Genomic DNA, 10,597 nt, shown 5'->3' on the forward strand with positions numbered 1-10,597 from the left:
GGAAAAGTTAAAAACTTTTGCTTGAACTTTGGCGTCGAGAGGACTCAAGAGCACACCTCCCAATTAATTCCGGGCAACCAATATATTGTGCCACCGACAGGTGGGACCAGCGACCAGCAAAAGGTCATATCCTTTTCTCAGAGCTGAGCGGACATGTGAAGCAGACCACCAGCCCACTCCTGCTCCTGCTCGGCTTCTCCATTTTCCACGAAAACCCTCGCCTTGCTACCTCACCAAATCCACTACCTCCTCCGCTCCGCCGAGATGTTGCTCCCGCTCCGTCGCCTCCTCCGCCGTTCCCTCTCCACCGCCGCTTCGCGCCCCGCCTGGGCGATGATCTACCGGATCTCCACGGCGGAGGAGTCCGCGCGGGGCGCGTCCCTCTCCCTTGCCCCGCCCCCGCTCGTCTCCCACCTCACCATCCCCAGGCATGCCATCGGTCTGGAACCCTTCCCGGACAACACCGACCGCGACCCCGTCAACTTCTTCAGCAGCGACGCCGCAGACCCCAAGCAGGGCGCCTCTTCGCCCCGTCCGCCCAGCACCGACCGCAACTTCATCAACGTCTTCGGCAGCGGCGTCCTCGCCGCCAGCGCCGACGGCCTCCTCCTGTTCGGCACCTACAGGAACCGCGCCAACGCCTGGAGGATGTTCGAGCACCAGCCACCTACCCCCGTCCCTTTCGAGGTCCTCGACCAGGTGTTCGCGCGCTCCTTCTACGACCCGATGCGGCTCGCGCGCTTCGTCTGCAACCCCATCACCGGCGAGATGGTCCGCCTCCCTGACTTCGACGGCACGGAGGACGCCTTCTCCGCCGTCACGGGTCTCCTCACCCAGGCCGACGGCGCGGGGCGCGGGCCGCCCAAGAGGTACGCCGCCGCGCAGCTCAGCCTGCTCGACGGTGGGCAGCGGTTCCTATTGCGCCGGTTGTCGTCAGAGACAGGGGAGTGGGACGAGCTGGTGCTGCCGTCCCCGCTGCCGCCTGGGCGCCGGATGCACATGAATCACGAGGTCCTGGACTACGGGGGCCGGCTCTGGTGGGTGGACGTCAGCTGGGGCGCCGTCTGCGTCGACCCGTTCAGCGACCGGCCTGAGCTCTGCCCCGTCGAGCTGCCAGGAGACTTCATGCTTGCCGACCAACAGGGCGAGGAAGAGATGTGGCAGCTTGTCAGGCACCGCCGCATGGGGGTAAGCGAAGGGAGGCTGCGGTTTGTGGAAGTTCGTCAGGAGGATCCGTTCCAGATTAGTTCGTTCGCGCTGGACGACCAGAGTGGGCGCTGGATGCTGGAGCACCAGGTGTCGTGGAGAACTATCCATTTCGCAGCCAAGAAAACGCCTTCCATTGCTGCTATTGATCCACTCAGCGTCGACTCACTGTATCTTACCGTGCCCGTGGACGAAGGATTCTGTATTAGCGCGGACTTGCGCAGGAAGAGCCTGATTGACTCAGTGGAGTTAGGTCGTGGCATTCATCCAAGAAAGTGCGAGTCGAGTTTCCTTCTGCCATGTGTGCTCCCCTCATTTCTCGGATCAAGCCCGATTCCAGGTGACACATTTCTCTCTAGATAGTTGCAAATTTGAAATCATTTCTAAGGGAATATGAGTTCTATATTGATGAGAGTACTCCCATATGTGTTTAGTTTAATTCATCTCCATATGTTTCTTCTGGCATTCAACATACTGATTTTCTATGTTCGCATTCCCTTGGTCATTATAAATTACTATCTTGAAACATTTATGTGGTTGTATGAGGGGTTAAGCTTTTAAACTGCAACTTTTGTATGTTGGACTTGGTCCCTACGTCGCGTGAACTCGCCGAGTACTTTCCGGCTGTACGCGCACGTATACGCAAGCTCAACTGCTTCTGAGCTATTCCGGCGAGATGGCAATCCGGCGAGACGAGCAAGCACACACCAAGTCGCCGATACACGTACGTACTAATAAGCTGGCCTCAAGCTGGCTCACGAAACACACGCACGCGAAATCGATTTGATTGCTAGAGGCTCATATCGAGCCTCGTAGTTGTCTTGCTTTATTTCTTCTGACTTTGGTACAAGATTACAAGGCCTTGGGTGCACTTATATACACGCATAGGCTTGAGCACTAGTCCTAGTCGGTTTACAAAACAAGACCTGTACGGACACTACACCGTACACGAATCGAATACGTTTATGCACTATGTCTTGCCGACGGAACATGCACAGATCGTGCTTAATGCTAACAATCACCCCCTAAGCACGACGTGCACTTCATCTCGACCAGGGTCCCAAATACGCCACTTACTTTGCGTAGGTGTTACCCTTGGTATTTCTTTCACCGCTTCGCCATCATCATCGTCGACATTGCGTTCGTCGTTCCTTGTATCTTCCATGTCACCGACTTTACTTTCGCTGGCTTCTCCATGGCTTGATGCTGACCGTCCTCCTTATCTGCGTCTTCAGTCTTCACCTCTTCCTTGGTGCATAAATATTCCGGTTCGACAAAATCCTCTCTTGTGAAGGAATAGCCTACTCGATTCACAGCTGGCCGGTACTCTTGGCCGAAGCTGAACATGTACCTAGTAGCTAGCTCACGTAGCTTACCAAAGAAAGCTAGCTTCCTCTCGTGACTAGCGTGACTAGCAACGCTGATTTCTGATCGCTCCTTAAAACTGCCATCTTCTAGCTCGTACGTTTCCGGCCGGTCCTGTTGGCCTAGACACCTACGTACAGGGCCAATTCCTTCTCGGACGTGAGCCCCTGATGCTTCCTCTGGATCCAGCTCCTCACGAGGAGCTTCTTCTGGCTTCACGACGCACAGGCTGGATGGCCTGTTAGCTATGCTGCCGCATGTTTCTAGCCTCACATCAAGTGCGTTGTTCAGCCTGGTTACTGAGCTGCTTTGCCCTTCTCCTTTTGCTAGACCTCCCGATGGATCTTCTCCTGGCGAGCCACTTCCTTCTGGTCCGCCTACTTCTGGCCATCTTGGCCCACTGCTGCTCGCTTGATTGCTTCCAAGCGTAGGGCTGCCTTCTGGTTGTCCCGTATACGTACAACCTTCAATGATGCTAGCAACAGCAAAATTGAGCATCTCTTGACATGATCGAGGCATATAACGTGCCTGTTTTTTCTTTGTATTTTTTGCTGCGATGTCTACCCCATCTGCACCTTTAGCCTCAGCTGGATGCCACGATTTTTCTTTCTCGCAAATTATGTCATGCGTGACAGACTTGGATTTATGTTGGAACACTGGATCCACCCGATCCAAGTCTAGGTAGTAGAGTCTGTTCTTCGACCTCTCCACCTTCATCATAAGCTTCCTTTGGCGATCATATCCCCATAGATAGTCATCTTCGATCACAATCTTGCATCCACGCTCCGCAAGGGTACCAAGACTGATGATATTTCTCTTTAACTTGGGAATATAGTACACATTAGTGAGTACCTTAGGACCGCCATACTGCATCTCAAGCAGGACATTGCCTCGCCCTGCGATATCGACCGTGGACCCGTCACCGAATCGAACGGTGCCTCCCACCGAGAGATCTAATTCTGAGAATAGGGACTTGTCGCCGGTCATATGATTGCTCGCGCCCGTGTCGAGGCACCAGACGTTGCCATCCGTCTTCGTCCCTCGCTTATCATGAAGGTAAACCTTCTCTTCCACGAGCGTCACAATCTTCATAGCCGGCACCGGAGGAGCTAACTCCTCCTTATTCATCTGCTCGCACTCCTCGAGCATCAGCATCAATGGTCCATCATCTCCTTGCTGGGCCATGAAGGCCCTCTCCTTTGGTGGTTCTCGGCAATCAGATTTGAAGTGACCGAGCTTCCCGCAGTTATGACACCTTACTTTCTTTATGTCAAACTTCCTCCGCGGCGGAGCTTCGTCATCTTCCTCCTGCTCGGCGATGTACTTTTTCGCCGGGCGCTGCTTCTCCTTCCCGTTGCTGCGGCTCGTGGACCCTCCTTGCTTTTCTTTCGAAAGAGTCATCCACTGCTGCTTCGTGAGCATCAAGTGCTCACTCTGCTCCGGATCATCGAAGCTAAGCCGGATTCTCTCGTCGTGTGCCTTGAATCTTCCGACGAGATCATCAACCGTCAGTGTATTCAGGTCGATACACTGTTCGATCGATGTAACGATCTGCATATAGCGCGCTGGTGCGGCACGCAGGAACCTTCTGACGTTCTTGACCTCATCCAACCTCTCGCCATAACCCCTGATTGCGTTGATGAGGGTGACGAAACGGGCGGCAAACTGATCAACCGTCTCGCTTTCCTCCATCTTCAGATCTTCATAGCTTTTCGTCAAAGTTTGAAGATGCGCTTCCCTCACGCGGGCATGTCCTTGGTGCAAGGTCTTGATCGTCTCCCATGCATCCTTCGCCGACTTCTTTCCGACGAGGTGCTGCATCACGTCCTTCGGTACGACGGAATAGATCGCCGTTAATGCTTTGCGATCCTTCGTGTACTTCACGCCTCCCTTGACGTAATCATTGCCGCCGGGATCGACAGCCTCCCATATCTCCGCAGCTTCCATGGCCACCTCCATGTTGAGGGCCCAAAGTCCGTAGTCCTTGCGATCGAGGCGCGGATACAAAGCCGGCCCCACCGTCTCCACCACCGAGTTCTCGCCCGCCTTCAACATCGCCATGATCTTCTAGTACTTTCAGAAAATCACGGACGAATAACCTTCGGCTCTGATACCAATTGTTGGACTTGGTCCCTACGTCGCGTGAACTCGCCGAGTACTTTCCGGCTGTACGCGCACGTATACGCAAGCTCAACTGCTTCTGAGCTATTCCGGCGAGATGGCAATCCGGCGAGACGAGCAAGCACACACCAAGTCGCCGATACACGTACGTACTAATAAGCTGGCCTCAAGCTGGCTCACGAAACACACGCACGCGAAATCGATTTGATTGCTAGAGGCTCATATCGAGCCTCGTAGTTGTCTTGCTTTATTTCTTCTGACTTTGGTACAAGATTACAAGGCCTTGGGTGCACTTATATACACGCATAGGCTTGAGCACTAGTCCTAGTCGGTTTACAAAACAAGACCTGTACGGACACTACACCGTACACGAATCGAATACGTTTATGCACTATGTCTTGCCGACGGAACATGCACAGATCGTGCTTAATGCTAACATTGTAATCTATGTTTGCTGTCATGGTTTATCGAAAAAAATGTTTGCTGTCATGGTACAATGTACCTTAGGTTAGTCGTAGTGCTAAAATGGTCATGCATATTCTCAGTAATGAAATTGTTCATCTTTTTCTGGTACTATATTTCTCAAAGGGAGTTCCTTACTGTGGGGATTTTCCTGGGATGAATCTGATATATCTTTGGCAATACTTCGTAACAATTAGTCCATGGCTATCTTATGCTCCTTATCTGTAGCGGTCTAGTGGACTGCTAGCGCAGCTAAGTACGTCATCCTCCTTTAGTGAGTTCTGGAAGTCAGAATTTCCAGTTTAAAGCATGTTTATAGTTATCTGCTGTTTATGAATTTCTAATTTACATTACATGCTCCACTTATTATTTCCATCTCTCTTTAATTTGGTTTTAAGACGTTCCTTAAAGATTTAAGTATTTTTGTATCAATTTAGTCATTCATATACACTACTTTTTAGACTGACTACTCAAGTGTTCTCTTCAAAACAATGTATCCCTCTGATTATAACTTATATATGTTCGATGTTCTGAATTTTTGATAACCTTGCTCTATGCATCGTTTTTTTTCCGCGCTAGGTCTAGGATGCATCGCAGAGAAATCTATATTTCATATACTCTTTGTTGCTAGTGTTGTGCCTGTTGTTCGAAATCTTGTACACTGATCAAATGAAGCCTTTTTAGGCAAGAATGACGTCACAAAAAGAAAGACTCTGGCAGATGTTCTGGTTCGTTCAGACAGGCACCCGAAGACCTGAAGGGTACCAATTGACAAGATAATGAATCCCTCTGGGTACTTTCTCTTAGCTAATGCTTCTTTGTTAATGCATTTTGGTTGTATATCATCCATTCACATGTCTAGGATGCTGCATTCTTCTTACTCTATATGTCTTACCTAATCCGTGCACTTTATAACTTAGAAGAACAGCGTTATGCATGTGAAGCCAGCTATAACTATTTTCAACTGGTTCTCTCTGTGGTCAATATATCAACTTCCTCAATAGTCAATACCTAATTGTCTCTGATTGAGTTCTACTCAGTGTTTTCTTGGAACTAGGAATATTTGTTGGGACGTTACATTTGACAGTTTCAGACTGTTGATATTATCATACTGCAATGTTGATGAGGAATTTTCCTTTTAGTAACTTGCCATACTGCAGTTGGTATTTTAGCATGGATCTTCATCCAGGTGTATTAGTACTTTCTGAACTGTAGAACGATAGAGAGGGAGAGAGATTGGCGGAATATGTTGGATGTTGTATTGAGCCTCTCGGGCGAGTATATATAGGGGTACAAGTCTTGGGAGCCAAGAAGCTATCCTAGAGATTAGGCAGGAGATGATTACAAATCATATACTACCAAATACACATATACCAAATATATCTCAAACACTCCCCCGCAGTCGTAGCGGTAGTGACGTGAATAATGGAAGCGTCGCGGACGGTCAGACTGGAGAGAAACCGACCAACCGGCTGACACTCCCCCGCAGTCGTAGCGGGAGCGTCGTGGATGCTTGGACTGTAGAGGAAGCCGAGGTGCTCGTGCGAGGTGGTAGCCCTTGTGCCGATGTCGAGGTAGCCGAGAGCGTGGGTGCTGCAACCTTGGTCGTGGGAGCCGCGGGAGGGATTGCCGTGGTCGATGTCGTGGCCGGGAGCGGGTGTCGATGTAGCCGCAGGCGAGGTGGTGTGTGAGGAGAGTGACGGAGACGCGCAGAGGCAGTCGTGGAGATGGTCGACGCCGAAGTCGGTGCAGTCTGAGCCGTCGAGGATGAAGTGCAACCATAGTTTTGCCAGGCGCACGTCGGGGATGAAGGCATACTCTGGTTTTGCCAGAACCGAGTATGCATAGAAGAACTCGGCGGTGATGCGGTCGAGGCAGTCGTAGAGGCGATGTCGATGAAGACGGCGTCGAAGCCGATGAAGACGAGGTGCCGGTCCGAGCTTGCCAGGCCCGGGGACGCGTCGGGGACGAAGGCACGTACCGGTGTTGCCAGTACCGGGTGTGCTGGGGCAGGGAACAGTACAAAGTGTGCGTCATGTCGGAGTAGACTAGCAGAGGAGGTCTCGACGACGGGTGTCGGAGTAGAGGAGCAGGTGGCGTAGTCGGGGAAGAGACGAGGACGCTGGCGGCAAAGTTGTAGTGTACGAAGACGTAGAAGGCGGCTAACCCAGCGGTGACCTGGGGTGGTCATGCTGGACGCCTAGACGGGCGTTGCGGTGGTCGGCGAGCCCAGCGCGACCTGGAGTGGTTTGCGAGACCAGCGGCGACCTTGGGTGGAGGCGCGGCGGCGGTACACGAAGTAGGCGAGGAAGACCCAGCGGCGTGACGAAGACTATGCGCGGACAGAGGCGACCCGCGCCGAAGGGGCGACGCTGTGGTGGCCTCAGACGTCGATGCGCGGGGGACGGCGAAGGTGACCGCGTGCGGCGATGCCACGGCCCGAGGGACCGGCGTAGCTGCAGGGCGCGAGTCGGTGCAGCGGCGGAAGACCACCAGCGACGTACACGCCTCGGAAGGCGCGTCGGTGGCCGGTAGCGTGGACCAAAGGCGGCGCGCTGCAGCCCGAAGGGGGCGACGCAGCGGCAACCCGATGCTCGATCGGTGGTAGGCGCGTGCTCTAGGACGTGCTTGGCGTAGACGTGGGCGGGGTCGGTTGATCAGACCGACGGTGGCGCTACACGTGCCATGGCGTGGATGACGCGCCGCAGATCGAAGTCGTTGTTGACGTTGTCGGTGATGTCCTAGACGATGACGGCGAAGACGATTCGGCGATGGAGACCGTGCAGGCGAAGGCGGCCGGTTGCGACGCAAACGGCATCCCATGTGCGTCGCGTGCAGCCGTGCCCCACAGTAGATGGAGGCGGGCCGGCCGAGGCGGAGACGACGCGGGCGGGCAGGCCGCGCCAGCCTACCAAGGTAGGCGTAGCAACCAGCTAGCGAGTCAGACCGCGGTGGCCGGTGTAGGGCGGATGATGGAGGAGAGCCGCTGCAAAGTCGACGCCGAGGTTGGAGTAGAGGCGCATGATGATGGCGGCGGTGGGCGACTCAATCCGATCTATGATTAGCAAAACCAAAAAAGAAAACGCCGGTCGAGCGACCGGCAGAGCAAAAAGAAAACCAATCTACAGATTGGAAAAAAAAAGACTCGGATCGGCGGACGAACCCTTATACGGGTTGCGCGGTCCCCGAAGTAGATCATGGAGATCGACCTCTCCGGGGGCGGCGCGGCGCGGAAGCTTGGGCGGCGACTAGGTTAGAATCGGCGCCGCTCTAATGCCATGTAGAACGATAGAGAGGGAGAGAGATTGGCGGAATATGTTAGATGTTGTATTGAACCTCTCGGTGAGTATATATAGGGATATAAGTCTTGGGAGCCAAGAAGGCTATCCTAGAGATAAGGCATGAGATGATTACAAATCATATACTACCAAATACATATATACCAAATATATCTCTAACATGAACTAGCAGGCTTGATTAAGTACAAAACCACAGATTGATCAAACCATAGCATTAAGAGGTATAGGAGTGTGAAGAATGATGAGTACTTATGTGCATTGTTCTGACCATTGCATTACCAAATAATGTATAAGGGCCTGAAGGGCACCTATGGTCACTTCATCAGCATGTAAACTATGTTTCTTTTTCCTAAAATATTATCAACAACTGATGAAGCCTTAAAGTGAAGCCAACTAGCTATTTATTAGCAAGCGCGAATGGGGGCAATTTTCTGCTGCAATAAAGAATGTATAGAAAAATAAACAGACATAGATGGACTGAAGAAGCCTTCCTGTTTGGTCAGATACTTTTGGTTATTTTTTCATATTATTAACTATGTTCGTATGTTTATTCAAAACCCCCTAATGTTTCCTTTCTCTCTTAAAACTCACAGATTCAAATCTTCTGATCAAGTAGGAAGCTGATTATGCTAGTTTACCGTGCTCTCATTTTGGGGAATATTTGGAGATGTTTAGGTTTGTTGGAGTTATGCGCTGATGGAGTTATCATGTTGTTTCTGGGGACTCTGGGAATCGCTGCTGACTTTGAGTCCGAATCACTATGTTCAATCTGCATGTAATGAGCGGCAGAGAACACCATACACTGTGTGTTCTCTTGCAAGACAATTGATCATTATCATTTCGTGGGAAAAGTGTCCGGATGCTTAATTCTGTTATGAGAAGTCCTATATGTAGAGATCTCTGTTTGATTCTCTTATGATAATTATTATTCTGGGATCTCCTCTGCTTACCCATCCACTACTGTGTGTGACAAGTGTGGAAAATTGATGATTGTTTCACTATGTAAGTTCAATATCTGATGATAACAGAGGAGTTGCATTCACAAGCTTAGCTATGTATGTGCCTATATACTTACTCCGTACCTAAATATCTCTGGAAAATGATTCCATGATGTCAATAGACTGTTTATTATTTTAGGAAAGCCTGTTGAGTTTGTTTGGACAATGGCGCGTTCTGCTCTGAGACGTTTTCATGTTCTTGAGGGCCTTGCTCTGTAGAGGCCCAGCACCAGCCCATGAACCATTTTGGCGGGAAAACTGTGACGTCAGCAGCACAGCCAATGGGAAACAGCTGTTCAAACGTTCACGGCGGTGTCCTCAGCTTTTGCAGCTAACTAATCCTTCCACTCAGAACGCAGAACTCGGTCCATGCACCACGCCGCAGGCTTTCTGACTGACTTGTAGGCCCAAAAAGCTCTCGCAGTACAATACCCTGTGGAACAACCAGACAATGCTTTTCGTCCTGCCAACCCCGGCATGCATGCTGCGTGCACCTAGTCCATGTAAATCTGGCTCACCAGAACACTCTGCTTTAATTTTCAAAACACAAAAGGCACTCTGCTTTCCCCACCACCAGTCCACGAGACCACGACCAACAAGACAAGAAAAACCCCGGCACAACCAGCGATCCGGGTCAGGACAGCGAGATGCCGCTCTTACGCCTCTCCGCCGCCGTCTCCGGCGGCCTCCGCCGTTCCTTCACCACCACCGCCGCCTCGCATCCCCCGTGGAGCATGATGACCCGCCTCGTCTCGTTGGACTCCGGAGCGCAGAGCGCGTACGTGCGCCTCGCCCAGCCGCCGCGCGCCTCCGACCTGTGCGTCCCGATGCACCTCGTCAAGACCGCGCCCCTCCCGGGCCCCGGCAGCAACCTCGCGCAGCACGTCGTCGGCGAGGTCTGCGCCTCGAGCGGCGACGGCCTCCTCTTCCTCCTCTGCACGGACCTGCGCTTCGTCAAGCATGGCGCCCGCGAGCACTGGGCCGAGGCGTTCGCCCGCCGTCGTATCGGCCGGTACGACCTCACCCGCTTCCCCGACATCACGCGCTTCGTCCTCAACCCTCTCACGCGCCAGCTCTCCCGCCTCCCGGACATCGCCTGCAACCCCGCGGCGAAGATGGTCTACGGCCGCTACATGGGCCTGCTCA

The 10,597-nt window shown here is 52.4% G+C and overlaps 1 protein-coding gene across 1 annotated transcript; it reads left to right on the forward strand.

Annotated features, from left to right (window-relative positions):
• Positions 1–264: 264 nt before the first annotated feature.
• LOC124648688 lies at positions 265–1,569 on the forward strand. Its single transcript, XM_047188403.1, has one exon. It carries the CDS (start codon positions 265–267, stop codon positions 1,567–1,569), a length of 1,305 nt encoding a protein of 434 aa, XP_047044359.1.
• The last annotated feature ends 9,028 nt before the right edge of the window (positions 1,570–10,597 follow it).

Source organism: Lolium rigidum, chromosome 4, assembly GCF_022539505.1.
Source record: "Lolium rigidum isolate FL_2022 chromosome 4, APGP_CSIRO_Lrig_0.1, whole genome shotgun sequence".
NCBI classification, from domain to species: domain Eukaryota; kingdom Viridiplantae; phylum Streptophyta; class Magnoliopsida; order Poales; family Poaceae; genus Lolium; species Lolium rigidum.